This window comes from Atractosteus spatula, chromosome 25, assembly GCF_055471065.1.
Source record: "Atractosteus spatula isolate fAtrSpa1 chromosome 25, fAtrSpa1.hap1, whole genome shotgun sequence".
Classification (NCBI taxonomy): Eukaryota; Metazoa; Chordata; class Actinopteri; order Semionotiformes; family Lepisosteidae; genus Atractosteus; species Atractosteus spatula.
In genome coordinates this window covers 4,819,047-4,835,247 of record NC_142730.1, presented here as the reverse complement: position 1 = coordinate 4,835,247, position 16,201 = coordinate 4,819,047, and the positions used below count along the sequence as shown (strand labels likewise).

The following is a 16,201-nucleotide window of genomic DNA, read 5'->3' as shown; positions in this document are numbered from 1 at the left end:
GTCTGCATCTTTATGTCTCTGTCTGCATCTGCATCTGTGTCCGTCTGCATCTCTTCTCTTCGTCTGCATCTGTATCTGCATCTGCCCGTGTATTTGTCTGCACCTGCAGCTGTCTGTGTGTAATGGTCTGCATCTCCATTTGTATCTGGCTTCATCTGAGTCTGCGTCTGCGTCTGCGTATCTACGTCTGAGTCTGTGTATCTGTGTCTGCATCTGTGCAGCTGCGTCTGTGCGTCTGTATCTGTGTTTGCATCTGTGTCTGCGTCTGCGCGTCTGCATCTGTGTATCTGTGTCTGCGTCTGCGGATCTGCATCTGCGTTTGCGCATCTGCGTCTGTGTATCTGTGTCTGCGTCTGCGCATCTGCATCTGTGTATCTGTGTCTGCGTCTGTGCGTCTGGTTCTGTGCCTGTGTGTTTGCATCTGTGTCTGCGTCTGTGCACTCCTCTGTTCTATTGCCCTGTTCGATGCTCCTGCACTCAGCAGGGGGCTGGGGGGGGGGTGTGCATCTGTGTATGGGGACCTGGGAGCATGTTTGTCAACACTGGGGAAAAAAATTGTTTCATTCTCTTGACTGGGTGTGTCTCACGGCTGGGTTGTTCAGCTGGGGCAGGTAAGGCGGGCACTGCCCATCTCCGGAGTGAGAAGACAGAGGCAGAATGGGTACGTTGTGCAGGAGTGCTAACCCATTGTCCCATGAAGCTGATCTCCCGACAAACAGCACAGTTAACGAAGCCCACTGCGTTCGTCAGTGCTCCACTTGGGCCATCGAAAGTAGCATTTCATTCCTGATACCTGATATGAGATTCAGCCCCTCATTTCTCTGGCATCTCTAGAACAGTGCCTCCTGTTGGTTGGCAGGTGTAATCGCATCAGGATGTTCCCTGAGGTGTGTTCCCCGCAGTCTCGGTCCAGCTGTGTTTGACTGGATCGCTGCCTGCTGCCAGCCTGCTAGGGGGGTCTGGAGGGGTGGGAACAGCCAGCCCCTCCCCCCCCCCGGCCTCACAGCACATCACAGACACGCACACACACACACATGAGCCAAACTGAGCCAGCACACCAGTTTTATTGTCGACAGGTTCGAGCACACGCAGTGACATCACAGCACAGAGCAGCAGCAGACACAGCCTGGCGGCACAGAGACACCACCCCAAACGCACTGACCGGCCCTCTGGAAACAGGACTGGACCCACTGACCAGCCCCCCTGGACCAGACACACTGACCGGTCCTTCAGGAACAGGACTGGACCCACTGACCAGCCCCCCCTGGACCAGACACACTAACCGGTCCTTCAGAAACAGGACTGGACCCACTGACCAGCCCCCCTGGACCAGACACACTGACCAGACTCATGGAACCAGGACCAGACACACTGGTCGGGCCTCCAGAATCAGGACCGGACCACTGCCGCCCCCCCCCCCCAGGACCAGGACTGGACACACACAGACTGGCCCTCCAGAATCAGGACCAGACACACTGGCTGGACCTCCAGAATCAGGACCAGACACACTAGCTGGACCTCCAAAATCAAGACCAGACCGCCCCCCAGGACCAGGACTGGACACACGAACCAGCCCTCCAGCACTAGGACTGGACGCACCAAACTAAAGCTAACTGTCTGCACCAGAGCGCCCTCAGCTGGATGTGTGAAAGTTGATCAAGCGAACCCCAAAAACACTGAGTGCACTGTTTGTCCAGACGTTTCTGGCGGTCACTTAAGTGCGCTCCAGAGCGGGGTACCCCAGTGTCTGCTGGGGTCCATTCTAACACGGCTCTCAACTGGAGAATTAAACCTTTAATCGAATCACTAATGAGACCGATCAGGGTTTTTTTTCCAAGGAGTCTGACTCCGGAAACAGTGAGGGTTATTTTTCCCCAAGTTCAATGAAAGTTAATTTTGATTATTACTCAAATCTGGGGTTCAATGAACGGGCCCAGAGCTGGATGGAAACCTCACAGATACCGGGGTGGGACCTCGAAGATGTGTGGGAACAGAAAGCCCCCTTCAGTGCGTGAGGGGGGGGACAGCTAAAGATACAGGTATTGGGGTGCACGCACGTGGGGCTCAATGCAGAAGCTGCTGGATGGGAGGGTGAGATTGTGGGGGGGGTGTTCAGCCTTCCTGTAGTGAGTTGTGACAGAGCACATAAACTATCACTGAACAGCAGAACAACCCTTAGGTACTTTTAGACAGGCCACAGGACAATTTACACACAATCGTAGATCTATATAGGCGTATACATGCTGCTCTGCTGAGAGCTGTTTCTGTGTCAGTCAGTATACAGCTCTGTAAATCGACACAGAGCTCATCTCTCTCTCACAGAGCAGGGCTGCAGTCTGAGGACTTGAATAATGACCAGAGCAGAGATCAGGCCCAGAGCTCTAACACACAGTCTCTCACAGAGCAGGGCTGCAGTCTGAGGACTTGAATAATGACCGGAGCAGAGATCAGGCCCAGAGCTCTAACACACAGTCTCTCACAGAGCAGGGCTGCAGTCTGAGGAATAATGACCAGAGCAGAGATCAGGCCCAGAGCTCTAACACACAGTCTCTCACAGAGCAGGGCTGCAGTCTGAGGACTTGAATAATGACCGGAGCAGAGATCAGGCTTTGTGCATATTAACTGTTAGCTTATTCCAGTAATGCAATCAGTCAAGAATTACTAATATTGACAGCAATGAATAGGACCAATAAATAATAGAAGAGGGTGAAGCTCTCGTCCCCCTGTTCCCTCTTCACCTCTCTCCAGGTGAGCCAGCTGCTGTCCCACACAGTAAAGCACCGATCGATCAGCACAGAGCCTTGCAGCTGCTTGTCAGTGTTTCACTGTCAACCCCTTCTGAACCTAATAACCAAAAAAACATACCACAGCAGCTGACATACTCCTGCAATCCTGTAGAAGACAGCACTGAGTTCACCTTGCCTTCACTCCATGCACATATAATAGCTTAGATTTGTCTATCTATACACACTAATTTAAAATCCTACATAATACACATCAAGCATGACAGGTTGAGGACATCTCTCTGTAGCTAAAGGCCTGAGGAGAGAAATGGTACATTAACACATAGGCAAGCAATATCCTTTTTTCCCTTCTCTCCCTCGCTGTGTTCAGTAATACGACTTAACACAACACCTCCAAGTCCAACAATCAAGACTTTCCAGGTCTGCACAGATCACATGAGAAGAAAATGATGTCACATGATTAGAGAGGCGTAGCCAATAGGAACCAGCCCTTCTCTGTCTCCTTGCCGACAGCGTATCCACTCTTCATCCACCCCTCCAATCAGAAGAAGCTCCTCCCCTTTCTTGAAGCTGAGCTCCGCCCCAGTGCCCTGGTGGTCACACAGTGTCCTCACTGACCTGCAGACAGACAGGCAGGGAGGTGGTGTGTGCTTCAGGAGGATGGAAACTCACTATGGGCATTTCATCAGCACTAACTGGCCCCAGCACAGAGTCTCTTCCTGCAGACAGATCTCTAATCAGGTACAAAATCCTCAACCACTGTAGCAATGCAACAGCATCCTCATTGGTCTGAATTAATGGGTCAGAGTTAAGTAATGTTTCATAAACCTAATTCATTAATTACCTGGCTCAGTCACTTGTCAGTCCTTAATCCAATGTGAAAATTAATTGGCTTTTCTGAGTTATTCCCTGCAGCCTGTATCTCTGTTCTCAGAGCTGCTGTCTCCAGCAGGGATGTGTACCTGGGTGTCCTGGGTCTCGGCCTGTCTTGCTCTCCCTCTGGTGGGGCACTCTGCGCCATCCGGGTCAGAACCGACACCCCAGGGACCAGCCAGCTGGACGGACGCCTGCCACAGAGTCGCAGAGATGAGCAGGGACAGGCAGGAGGGAGAGACAGACAGAATCGCAGAGGGAGAGACTGACGAGCAGACAGAGACAGAGACAGGCAGACAGCCCAACATGCAGACAGAGAGAGAGACAGACAGTCAGACTTGCAGACAGAGAGAGAGAGACAGACAGTCAGACATGAAGACAGATAGTGAGTCAGACACACAGACAAAGACAGAGGCTTGCAGACAGAGAGAGACAGACACTCAGACATGCAAACAGAGAGATGGGTACAGTTAGACATGCAGATGAGTCAGACAGACAGACAGACCGCTCACCTGGGAGGGTTGTGGGTAGCTTTGAGGTCAGAGGCTGAGGTATCCATGTGGCCTCTTGAGGCTCCAAACAACCTGCCCAGCCAGATTCTGGGGGTGTCCGCTCCGACACCCCCTGGTCTCCCAGCTAGCTCCTTGCTGGGACTGCGATGGACATCACTGCATGGGGTCTTGAGGTCTGGGGTATCCAGGGAGGTGCCTGAGGGCTCTCCTGGATGGAGCTGCAGATCTTGAGACAGCTCCTGGGTCCTCACGGAGCCTGTGACCCCCAGGGTCTGGCCCAGCCGCTCCCCCCAGCGCAGCAGAGAGCCCCAGCCGTGTTGAATGGCCTGGCTTGCCTGCTGAGATAACACCCTCCCAACACTAGAGGGAGCTCTCTCTGCCTCCCAGATAAACTGAGATGCAGCCTCTCCCTTACTGGCCACTGGCCCAGGCCCGGGGCTCCCATTGGCATTCTGCCTGCTGTACCCTGAGCCCTGGTCAGCTGGGACTTCCTCGCTCTTCTGATTGGCTGTACCTGACCTCCCAGCAGTCTGATTGGTCGGGCTCTCTCTCTTGTGCTCTTGATTGGCTGAGGCAGCTGTGCAGTGTTCTTGGTTACCTTGGCCCCTGCCCTGATGGGCTGAGCTGTTTTGGCAGATGTCCCCTTTGGCCGGGCTGATTCCAAGCCCTTCCTGATCGGCCCCAGCGGCCGGCTCCGGGCTCCGACTGGGCGGGGTTCGGGGGTCGAGGTGGTGGTGCTCGAAGAGCAGGTCGAGGTGAAAGGTCAGGAGGGCGAGAGGCTGCAGCAGGAGGAGCAGCTCCTCGAAGAGAGGCTGACAGGAAGTGCGCGCCAGACGCATGAAAGAGGCGGGGCTGTAGTGGGCCACCAGCACGTCTGTGGGCAGGGGCAGACAGAGAGGTCAAAGGGCATCTGCAAGCCAATCAAGTTCCTTCAGGTTCGTTCAGCAGGGAGAATGAAAGTGTGTTCGTACCTTCACATGACTGCAGGTGGGAGAGCCAGAAGTCCAGGAGCTTTAAGCTGGAAAAGACAGAAGAGAAGGAATGAGGGAGAGAGGGGGAGATTGAGGGACAGGCGGGGCTGAGCGCGGTCACCCAGACGTACTTGAGCAGGCCCAGCAGGAAGGCGTTGAAGCGCTGCGAGTTGTGTCTCAGCTGGGGCAGCTGGTCCACGTGGCGCTGCAGGGAGGACAGGGCCTGGGTACAGGGGCCTGGAGAGAGAGAGACATTCTTCCCTAAATTCATAGATCTAATCCCAGAGTTCCCACACCTGCCAGAATCACAAGGGGTCCCAATCCTACTGGGAGAGGGAGGAGGGAACTCAGTTGAACTGGCAGCCCAGTATGTGATCTCCTGTCACAGCCTGAGGAACAGTGAGCCTGTCTCCCAATAATGCTCCATCTGTCTACAGTATATCTACATATTTTCTGATATGTCTTTGTTGTAAATGTCTGTAATATGTCTGTAGATTTTATTTTACTTTTATTTTTTGTTTTGTTTCATGTGAATTTTATTATTTTTATTTGCTTTGGCAAGACTGATTGTACCCATCGGTCATGCTAATAAAGCACCTTGAATTGAATTGAGAGAGAGGGAGAGAGAGAGAGACACAGGGCAGTAGACACGGGGACAGAGACAGGGGGAGAGGAGAGTGAGACCGGAGAGAGACAGAGAGAGAGAGAGAGAGAGAGAGACAGAGGGAGAGAGAGACAGGGGGAGAGAGAGGGACAGGGAGAGAGAGACAGGGGAGAGAGAGAGACAGGGGGAGAGACAAAGGGAGAGGAGAGAGAGACAGGGGGGAGGGAGAGAGAGGGAGACAAGGCAAGAGGAAAAGAAAGGCAGGAAAAGTTCTAGTTGTTGGAGTCTTCTTCTAAAACTCTCCTGGGGAGGCACCCCAAGACCGCGCTCACAGTCAGGAACAAGTACTGCAGCAGGACAGACACACACAGCACAGTACCGGGGCGGGTGGAGGCCTGCACCAGCCCCCAGGGAGAGTTCGGCCTCCGGCCAGCGATGAGGTCACTCTGGTAGGGCTTGAGGCTGTCCGAGAGCAGGCGACACAGAGCCGGACACAGGCACTGCAGGACCAGACGGCCCACAGAGGGGTTAATACTGCTGTCTCCAGACTGGGCCTGAGAGGGAGAGGAGGTGAGACAGGAGAGAGAGACAGACAGGGAGAGGAGGTGAGACAGGAGAGAGACAGTCAGGGAGAGGAGGTGAGACAGGAGAGAGAGACAGACAGGGAGAGGAGGAGAGACAGGGAGAGGAGGGGAGGTGAGACAGGGAGAGGAAGATAGTGAGTGAGAGAAGTAGCAAAAGGAGGTGAGATGGAGAGGCAAGAGACAGCCAGAGGGAGAGAAGGAGAGCCGACAGTGTAAGGGAACAGGGGGCAGCAGTCCCTTATCTGAGCCTCAAGGTCTCACCTTCTGAACCAGAGTCCTAGAGGAGCTGAACTGAGAGAGCACAGCCTCCACTGCCACACTGACCCCACTGACCAGCGCTGGGGACAACAAAACAGCACTGTTACACACCGCCGCACAACTGCACACTGCTACAGAACAGCATTGTTACACACCTCCGCACAACTGCACACTGCTACAAAACAGCACTGTTACACACCGCCGCACCACTGCACACTGCTACAAAACAGCACTGTTACACACGCCGCACAACTGCACACTGCTACACACTGCTACAAAACAGCGCACTGTTACACACTGCCACACAACTACACACTGCTACAAAACAGCACACTGTTACACACTGCCGCACAACTACACACTGCTACAAAACAGCGCACTGTTACACACTGCCGCACAACTGCACACTGCTACAAAACAGCGCGCTGTTACACAGTGCCACACAACTGCACACTGGTACAAAACAGCACACTGTTACACACCACTGCACAACTGCACACTTCTATAAAACAGCAGCGTTACACACCACTGCACAGCTACACAGTGCTATACACTCACACACTGCTGCAACGACTGTGTGTATTGGCACCTTTCTTTTCCTGCAGGCACTGCAGGGACAGCCCCCAGTTTCCTGGAGGGGTCCATGTGCTGCTGGCCATCCAAGCCCCGCCCACCTGCCCCGAGCCGGAGAAGGAGGCGCTCCGAACCGCTGCGGGGAGAGAGAGAGATGTAAGGGGCTGATGGCTATACCAGCCTCTCCTTCCCCAGTCCTGTGAGCCGTGCAGCGACCGTGGGCCACTGCTCTGAGCCGGACGGGCCACCACACTGCTGTGACCGATCACGTTTGTCCTGTGTCAGGTCCAGCCACCCCACCGCTCCCCCAAGGCCGTGGTGTCTGGGTCACTGAAAGTCACGTTTCATTTTCGGTTCTGATTTGAAACCCCAGCAGTCCCCACCCTCTGGGACCTGTCCTGGGACAGAGAGGTCAGAGAGGCCCTGTCCCGGGTCAGAGGACCCTGTCCAGGTCAGAGGACCCTGTCTCTGATCAGAGAGGCCTTGTCCAGGTCAGAGGACCCTGTCACTGATCAGAGAGGCCTTGTCCAGGTCAGAGGACCCTGTCTCTGATCAGAGAGGCCCTGTCTCTGATCAGAGAGGCCTTGTCCAGGTCAGAGGACCCTGTCTCTGATCAGAGAGGCCTTGTCCAGGTCAGAGAGGCCCTGTCCCTGATCAGAGAGGCCTTGTCCAGGTCAGAGGACCCTGTCTCTGATCAGAGAGGCCTTGTCCAGGTCAAAGGACCCTGTCTCTGATCAGAGAGGCCCTGTCTCTGATCAGAGAGGCCTTGTCCAGGTCAGAGGACCCTGTCACTGATCAGAGAGGCCTTGTCCAGGTCAGAGGACCCTGTCTCTGATCAGAGAGGCCCTGTCTCTGATCAGAGAGGCCTTGTCCAGGTCAGAGGACCCTGTCTCTGATCAGAGAGGCCTTGTCCAGGTCAGAGGACCCTGTCTCTGATCAGAGAGGCCCTGTCCCTGATCAGAGAGGCCTTGTCCAGGTCAGAGGACCCTGTCTCTGATCAGAGAGGCCCTGTCTCTGATCAGAGAGGCCTTGTCCAGGTCAGAGAGGCCCTGTCCCTGATCAGAGAGGCCTTGTCCAGGTCAGAGGACCCTGTCTCTGATCAGAGAGGCCTTGTCCAGGTCAGAGAGGCCCTGTCTCTGATCAGAGAGGCCTTGTCCAGGTCAGAGAGGCCCTGTCTCTGATCAGAGAGGCCTTGTCCAGGTCAGAGAGGCCCTGTCCCTGATCAGAGAGGCCTTGTCCAGGTCAGAGAGGCCCTGTCTCTGATCAGAGAGGCCTTGTCCAGGTCAGAGGCCCTGTCCCTGATCAGAGAGGCCTTGTCCAGGTCAGAGGACCCTGTCTCTGATCAGAGAGGCCCTGTCCCTGATCAGAGAGGCCTTGTCCAGGTCAGAGGACCCTGTCTCTGATCAGAGAGGCCTTGTCCAGGTCAGAGAGGCCCTGTCCCTGATCAGAGAGGCCTTGTCCAGGTCAGAGGCCCTGTCCCTGATCAGAGAGGCCTTGTCCAGGTCAGAGGACCCTGTCTCTGATCAGAGAGGCCTTGTCCAGGTCAGAGGCCCTGTCCCTGATCAGAGAGGCCTTGTCCAGGTCAGAGAGGCCTTGTCCAGGTCAGAGGACCCTGTCTCTGATCAGAGAGGCCTTGTCCAGGTCAGAGAGGCCCTGTCTCTGATCAGAGAGGCCTTGTCCAGGTCAGAGAGGCCTTGTCCAGGTCAGAGAGGCCCTGTCTCTGATCAGAGAGGCCTTGTCCAGGTCAGAGAGGCCTTGTCCAGGTCAGAGAGGCCCTGTCCCTGATCAGAGAGGCCTTGTCCAGGTCAGAGAGGCCTTGTCCAGGTCAGAGGCCCTGTCCCTGATCAGAGAGGCCTTGTCCAGGTCAGAGAGGCCCTGTCCCTGATCAGAGAGGCCTTGTCCAGGTCAGAGAGGCCCTGTCCCTGATCAGAGGACTCCTGGTGTGCATGCAGAGCTCTGTAAGCTGCTATAGCAACTGTCAAGCCAGTTGAACCACTGACTGGTAGGCAGTGCAGTGAAGCCAGCACAGGAGTGATGTTAGACTCCTTCGTCTTGGGGCTGTAAACAACACATGACGCTGCTGTTACCCACATGTCTTAAAACGGTCAGGACCAGAACAACCCCCCCACACTTACAGAGACAAAAAGATACCAGCACAGACACACACCCAAACAGACAGCCAGAGATATACACACACAGAAACAAAGACACACAGACACACACGCAGAGACACACACACACAGAGACACACACACAGACAGTCCCACACACACACAGACAGCCCCACACACAGAGACACACACACAGACAGCCCCCTACACACAGAGACACACACACAGAGAGACACACACACAGACAGCCCCACACACACACAGAGACACACACACAGACAGCCCCACACACAGAGACACACACACAGCCAGCCCCCTACACACAGAGACACACACACAGAGAGACACACACACAGACAGCCCCACACACACACACAGAGACACACACACAGACAGCCCCACACACACACAGCCAGCCCCACACACACAGAGACACACACACAGACAGCCCCCCACACACACAGAGACACACACACAGAGAGACACACACACACACAGACAGCCCCACACACAGAGACACACACACAGCCAGCCCCACACACACAGAGACACACACACAGAGAGACACACACACAGACAGCCCCACACACACACAGAGACACACACACAGCCAGCCCCACACACACAGAGACACACACACAGAGAGACACACACACAGACACACACACAGACAGCCCCACACACAGAGACACACACACAGCCAGCCCCCCACACACAGAGACACACACACAGAGAGACACACACACAGACAGCCCCACACACACACAGAGACACACACACAGACAGCCCCACACACGCAGGCACCAGAACGACTGTGAGTGGAGAACTGGCCGGGGGGAGCCCGGCTGGCTCGTCAGCGCCCCCCAGCCCAGAGCGGGGTGCAGGAGGCCGTCACTCACACTGGCGGTGCGGCCGGGTCACTGACGTCAACACCAGCCCAGAGCCGTTTGGGGGGCTCGGGGCTCCCCTGGGGGCCGGGGTGGGGCCCAGAGTCAGACAGGGCAGGGTCCGGCTGCGGGGGAAGAGAGGCGAGCACAGGCGGCTCAAATCTGCCCCCGGGAGGGGTAACCCGGTTCTGTGCGGGGGGGAATAAGCCCCAATGGGGGAGAGACGAGGCAGAACCAGGGGGGATATTGGCCCCACGGGCGGTGGGGGGGTCAGAGCCTCGCTGGACCACGCAGCGGGGGCCTCGGGGTCCCAGGGTAGCAGCGCCTGTCGCCCCCCAGTGGCCAGCTCGGGGTAGCACTGCCTCGGCCGGGCCTCAATCCTCCAGCACGGGTTCTGCGGGCCTTCTGGGGCGCTCCGGCTCTGGAGGAAAGAGGGGGAGCAGAGCAGCTGGCGGAGAGGAAGAGGGGGAGAGGGCACTGCTGACCGGGGGGGAGAGACAAGAGAGCGGCGCCGGAGAGGCAGGTGAGAGGTGCAGGATGGGAAGGGAGGGGTGGAGTGACAGCACAGCCAGAGGACAGGAGACAGGGAGAGAGATGGAGAGCGTTAGTGTCTGGAGACGGACGGGGGGTGTGTACGGTACACTCTCACAGAGCCCACAGGAAGTGAAAGGAAAGGACTACGCAGGCTCTCTGGGGCAGCAGGGCGCCCTGCGAGAGGGCCTGCGTGTGCCGAGGGTCGGAGGGGTGGAAGAGGGAGAGAGATTGGCGGCGAGCACAGCCATACCTGCAGGCTCAGTCAGGCTGGGAGACAGGCCACGGCCCTGCGCACTCACTTCCTGTACTGCTGCTGCCGCACTGCCATTGGCTCACAGCCCAGACACACCCCTCCCGGCCTTAAAGATACAGGCACCTCCTGCTGTCAGACTGCACACACAACACCACACTGACACACATACACTTACACACACAACACCACACTGACTCACACCACACCGACACAATAACACACTGTGAGGCTCAGACCACACACAATGCCACACTGACACCTACACTTACACACACAACACCACACTGACTCACACCACACCGACACACACAATAACACACTGTGAGGCTCAGACCACACACAATGCCACACTGACACACCTACACTTACACACACAACACCACACTGACTCACACCACACCGACACACTGACACACACAATAACACACTGTGAGGCTCAGACACACACACAACACCACACCGACACATATACAATAACACAGAGAGGCTCAGACACACACACACACAACACCACATTGACTCACACAACACCACACTGACACACACAATAACACACACAACGCCACACTGACACACACACAACACAACACTGACTCACACCACACCACACACATACACTGACACACACAACGCCACACTGAGATGCTCACTGACACACACAACACCACTCCGAGAGGCTCGGACACACACAACACACTGATACACAAACACACACCAACAGGCATACGCACTTGATCACGTGTGCAGAGACACACAACAACACACCCACATGCACAGTCACACACACAACGACACACTCAGGTACGCTGACAGACACACAGGCACATATGGGGTGGTTTGCCCAGCCCTGTTCGGTGGGAGAGGAACAGTTTCTCCACACCAGAGTGAAGACAGAGCATGTGGTGAGTGACAACTGATGAGAGGGGAAGTGAGAGAGACGGGCAGTGAGGACAGAGTGAAGGGGGCGGGGCTCTCCAGCCAGCTCATTAATATTTAATGAGGCAGCACTGACATCATCAAGCACAGTGCTGCCAGCATTCCAGAGCCGCAGCCCATGACCTCTGGCCCTGCCTGCCTGCGAGAGTCCAGACTCTGTTGTAACTCTGTTGTGAAGACGCTGTGAGCCTTTCTCTTTTAAGAATGCCTCCCCATGTGGCTGTCACCTTTAATATCCCAGTGGTCACCCCCACCCCCCCCAGATCTGGAATTTGGGTCTCAAGCTCTTACCTGTGGCTCGGCGCTCCCAGTTCCTGGCCCCGTCTGCGTGCCCCCTCTTCTCCTGTTCCTCTGCGTCCCTCTTACCCCCGGGGGCCAGGAGCAGACTGTCGCTGCTTGGACTGATGCTCCAAGGAGGGGTGCCGGGCTCCGGCTCCACGGAGCCTTCTGCGATTGGCTGCAAGGCTCCAGGACGGATTTGCCTCCCAGCCAATGAGGAGGGAGCCTGGGACTGTAAGTAGAAAGTGGGCGGGAGCTGTGCTGGTGGGAGGGGACAGGGCTCTGTGCAGGGCTGCGATTGGCTGTCGGTCTGTCCCGCTTTGCTACAGGGGAGGGCAGGGTCGGGACCTCGTGGTGCCAGCTCTGCAGATCTCGGACCCGGCTGGACCTGGCACAGCTGGTTCTGGTTCTGATTCTGCTTGCTGCGATTCCTCAGCTCCTTGAATGTGGTGACCTTCGACCCTGCCTGCTTCTGGGGGCTCTGTTCCCACAGGGTGCTTCCGAAGGGCTGGGGCGGCACCTCCACGTCCGGGGAGAAGACGATCAGCCAGTCGGAGCGATCCAGGCGGGGCGCCAGAGGGAGCGGCAGGGTGCTGGGGGCGGGAGGGAGCGGGGGGAGGGGAGGGAGAGGCGGGGCCGGGGGCGGGGCTGGGGGCGGGGCCGTCGAGTGGCTGCCGCGTTTCCGCCGAAGCGCCATCTCGTGGAAGGAGGTCTTCCTCGGCGGCTCGGGGGCGCAGCAGGCGGCCGGGGGGGACGGCTGTGGGGGGAGCCTGTCCACAAACCCCAGCTCCGCACGGGACCCCGGTGGTACAGACGAGCCCGGCTCCTCCGGCTCCGGACTCAGGCCCGGCAGCTCGTGCCGGGACAATCCGGCCAGCTCCAGCAGCCGGCAGATCTCCGCGTCCAGGGCCAGGAAGGACGGAGGAGGAGGAAGAGGAGGGGGGGCCTTCTGGGCGTTCCCGGTTTTCGGAAGGGGAGCCGGGGCCTGGCTGCGGTCGACCTCTACGGGATCAGGATCGTCCGGCTGTCTTCTAGATGGGATATTGGGAACGGCGTTCCTGGGGCGGCGGGGCGGCGGTGGAGGCGGTGGCGGGGAGCGGGTGGCGCGGTAGGGGAAGAAGGAGGAAGGCAGCTGGGAATCCCGGAGAGCCGGGTCGTTCCGGTTGGATTCGGATTCAGGGGAGGAGAACGGGGAGACGGTTGTCAGCGATGAGGACGACGTTCCTGATCCCATTCCGGGCGGGGAGCCCTCCATGCCAGGGCGGGGAGGGGAAACCTGGAGGGGGGAGGGGGCCAGCGAGTCCGGGGGCGGGAGATCCTCCTGCTGGACGTCCCGCCGACCCTCCCTGAACTCGGGATTCTCCCGGAGGGGAAGCGCCCGCAGAACCTCCTTCCCTGGAATCTCGTCGGGAGACGGGGAGCAGCGGGCCGATGGATACCCTTCGTCGGGGGAGAGGGGGGCGTCCGCGGGCTGCGGCTCCGGCGGGACGATCCGGCCCTGGGACCCGGGAGAGTGCAGGGAGCCCAGGCTGGAGTCCGGAGGCGAGAGGGGATCAGGAGAGTCGGACTCAAAGTCGGAGCAGCTGCTGATGGAGGAAGAGGAGGACGAGAGGGAGAAGTCCAGCAGGGAGGGTGGGCAGTCGCCGCAGGAGGGCACGAGAGTGTCGTCTTCATCCTCGTCCTCCTCCTCGTCCTCCTCCTCCTCCTCGGCTCCTTCCTCCTGCTCTTCGGTCTTCTCCCGCTCCAGGCCAGTCGGGCCCTGATCGGTGGCAGCCAGCGGGGGGCGACACGGGTGCAGCTGAGGCCCCTGCTGCGAGATTGTGTTGTTGTTCTTGTGGTGCAGGCCGTTGTTGTTGTGGTTGTCGTTCCTGCTGTCCGGGGAGTGCAGGTCGCAGCACAGGCAGGGCAGGCTCGGCTCGTTGCAGTTTGGGTCGAGCTCCAGAACCACGCTCGGTCGTGTCTGGGCCGGCTCCTGGCCCCCCTGGCAGGGGACACGCTCGCCCCCGCGCTGCCCCGCCGCTGTCTGATCCTCACCCCCTCCTGCCCTGGGGGACGCGGAGGGCATCTTCCAGGAAGCCGGTTGGGGGCGGGGCTTGTTGGCGGCCGGGGGCGGGGGCGGGGCCAGGGCGGTGTTCATGTTATTATCTTCCCTCCGGCTCCCTAGTGCCGAAGATTTCTGTTCCCCCTGCTCGTTCCTCGGCCTGTCTGTCTGCCGTTTGTCGTTGTCGAGGATGTGGGAACGGGGGAGGGCTGCAGTGGGAGCTGACGGCAGTGGAGAGGAGAGCATGATGGGAAAACTGGGAAGACACGAGGACTGAATTTATATTGATGTTTCTGGTAACACTAATGAAATACACTTTTCAACTCTCCTCACCCCCCCCCCTCAACACAGATCAACCAGTCTTTACTCCAGGGGGCGCTAGAGAGCAGAGGTGCTGACTAGGAGAGTGGACAGAGAAACTCTCTGGTGTCTTGGTGTTTGTGTGCCTGTGTTTTTCTTTGTTTCGGGTATGTATGTGTGCTTATCTGTATCTCCCTGATTGTGTGTGTGTATGATTCTGTACATCAGCCTGATTCTCAGTGTATGTCTGAGTGTGTGTGTGATTCTCAGTGTCTGACTGTGTGCGATACTCGGTGTCTGTCTGAGTGTGTGTGTGATTTTCTGTCTGTCTGTGTGTGTGATTCTCAGTCTGTCTGATTGTGTGTGATTCTCAGTGTCTGACTGTGTGTGTGATTCTCTGTGTCTCAGAGTGTGTGTGTGTGTGATTCTCAGTGTCTGACTGTGTGTGTGATTCTCTGTGTCTCAGAGTGTGTGTGTGTGATTCTCTGTGTGTGTGTGTGATTCTCAGTGTCTGACTGTGTGTGTGTGTGATTCTCTGTGTGTGTGTGATTCTCAGTGTAGCAGCGATGCTCTGGGTGTCCTGTCGGTGAGCTCAGTCTTGTGTGGGAGATTCAGGAAGGGAGACAGGGAGAGTGAGGGATGGGGCAGGACGTCAAGCCATGTTCAGGTCCCTCAGCACCTGCAAGGACAGCGCAGAGAACACACTCACACAGACGCCGACAGATCGGGCACGTTTCTCATCGGGGAGACGATAAAGGTGCTGACCGGCCGCACACGCCCTCTGGACGAGCGACGCGGACCGGACGTCAACAAGCGCCCGCTGTGAATAACTAACCCCGCACACACCGCTCTCGGCTCAGGGCGGCTCTGTCTCCGGTCACGATGGCGTCCAGAACCCGTTTAACCGACGCGACCGGACCAGTGTGGGCGAGTCTTTCTCGCTCCCTGTTTCTCTCTCTCTCTGCCGGTACCGCGACGAACCGAGCAAGGCACCAGGGAACAGAAGCCTAGGGATGAATTCGGCTGCTCTCGTCTGTGCCGCAGCCCCAAACACAACGGCTCTGCCCGAAACCGCACCGGGGGCCGCTGGGGTCGTCAGGACGGCGGGGACACGAGCGTGCAGGGGTCGGTATGACATCATCGCCCGGATACAGCCCCCACAGGCGCCGGCTTTTATCGATCGCCGGCCACATCGATCGGGCAGCGCTGTGCACGACGCAACCCATCGCTCCGCATCGCCCCTCGCCGCAGTGTCCCCACTCGGCTGCCCCGAGACCTGGTCCTCGCCCCCCACTCCCACGGGGTGGGGGGGGGGGAGCCGGCGCCGCTGCAGCCGACGGGGCGAGGCGCGGGGGTGCGCGCGCGCGACACGCCGGGCTGAGCGCGAGATTCTCGGGACGGACAGGAGCGACGACCCCGCGCGGGGACTCGCGGGGACTCGCGAGGCTGCCGGACGGCCTACCTGCGGGTGCTGCTCGGACAGGTCCGCGGCCGCTGCAGTCGCACGGATGCTGTGCCGTGTGACAGCCTTCTCCCTCTCCGTCTCTCTCTCTCGTCTCTCTCTCTCTCTCTCCTCCCTCTCTCCCCTCCCTCTCTCTCTCGTCAGCTGTGCCTACTCCCTCCCTCCCCAGCCCCTAGTCTCTCTCACCTCTCTACCTGTCTCTCATTCCAGCTCCTCTCCCCTCTCTCGTCTCTTCTCCTCTCAAGATCGCTGTCCTCCTCTCCCAATCTCCCCTCCTCT

General features: G+C 57.9%; 1 protein-coding gene across 2 annotated transcripts; it reads right to left on the bottom strand.

Annotated features, from left to right (window-relative positions):
- Positions 1–1,045: 1,045 nt before the first annotated feature.
- rusc1 (RUN and SH3 domain containing 1) lies at positions 1,046–15,124 on the bottom strand. Of its 2 annotated transcripts, XM_088905706.1 has the most exons (10): positions 12,132–15,124; positions 10,130–10,594; positions 7,136–7,255; positions 6,550–6,626; positions 6,084–6,258; positions 5,232–5,337; positions 5,101–5,147; positions 4,130–5,003; positions 3,707–3,811; positions 1,046–3,362 (listed from the first exon to the last, which is right to left on the bottom strand). In XM_088905706.1, the coding sequence occupies exons 1-10, from the start codon at positions 14,404–14,406 to the stop codon at positions 3,197–3,199; spliced, it is 4,410 nt and encodes a 1,469-aa protein (XP_088761832.1). In that variant the 5' UTR covers positions 14,407–15,124; the 3' UTR covers positions 1,046–3,196. The 2 variants fall into 2 exon arrangements, with proteins under 2 accessions (XP_088761832.1, XP_088761833.1); XM_088905707.1 differs by lacking the exon at positions 10,130–10,594.
- Positions 15,125–16,201: the final 1,077 nt, after the last annotated feature.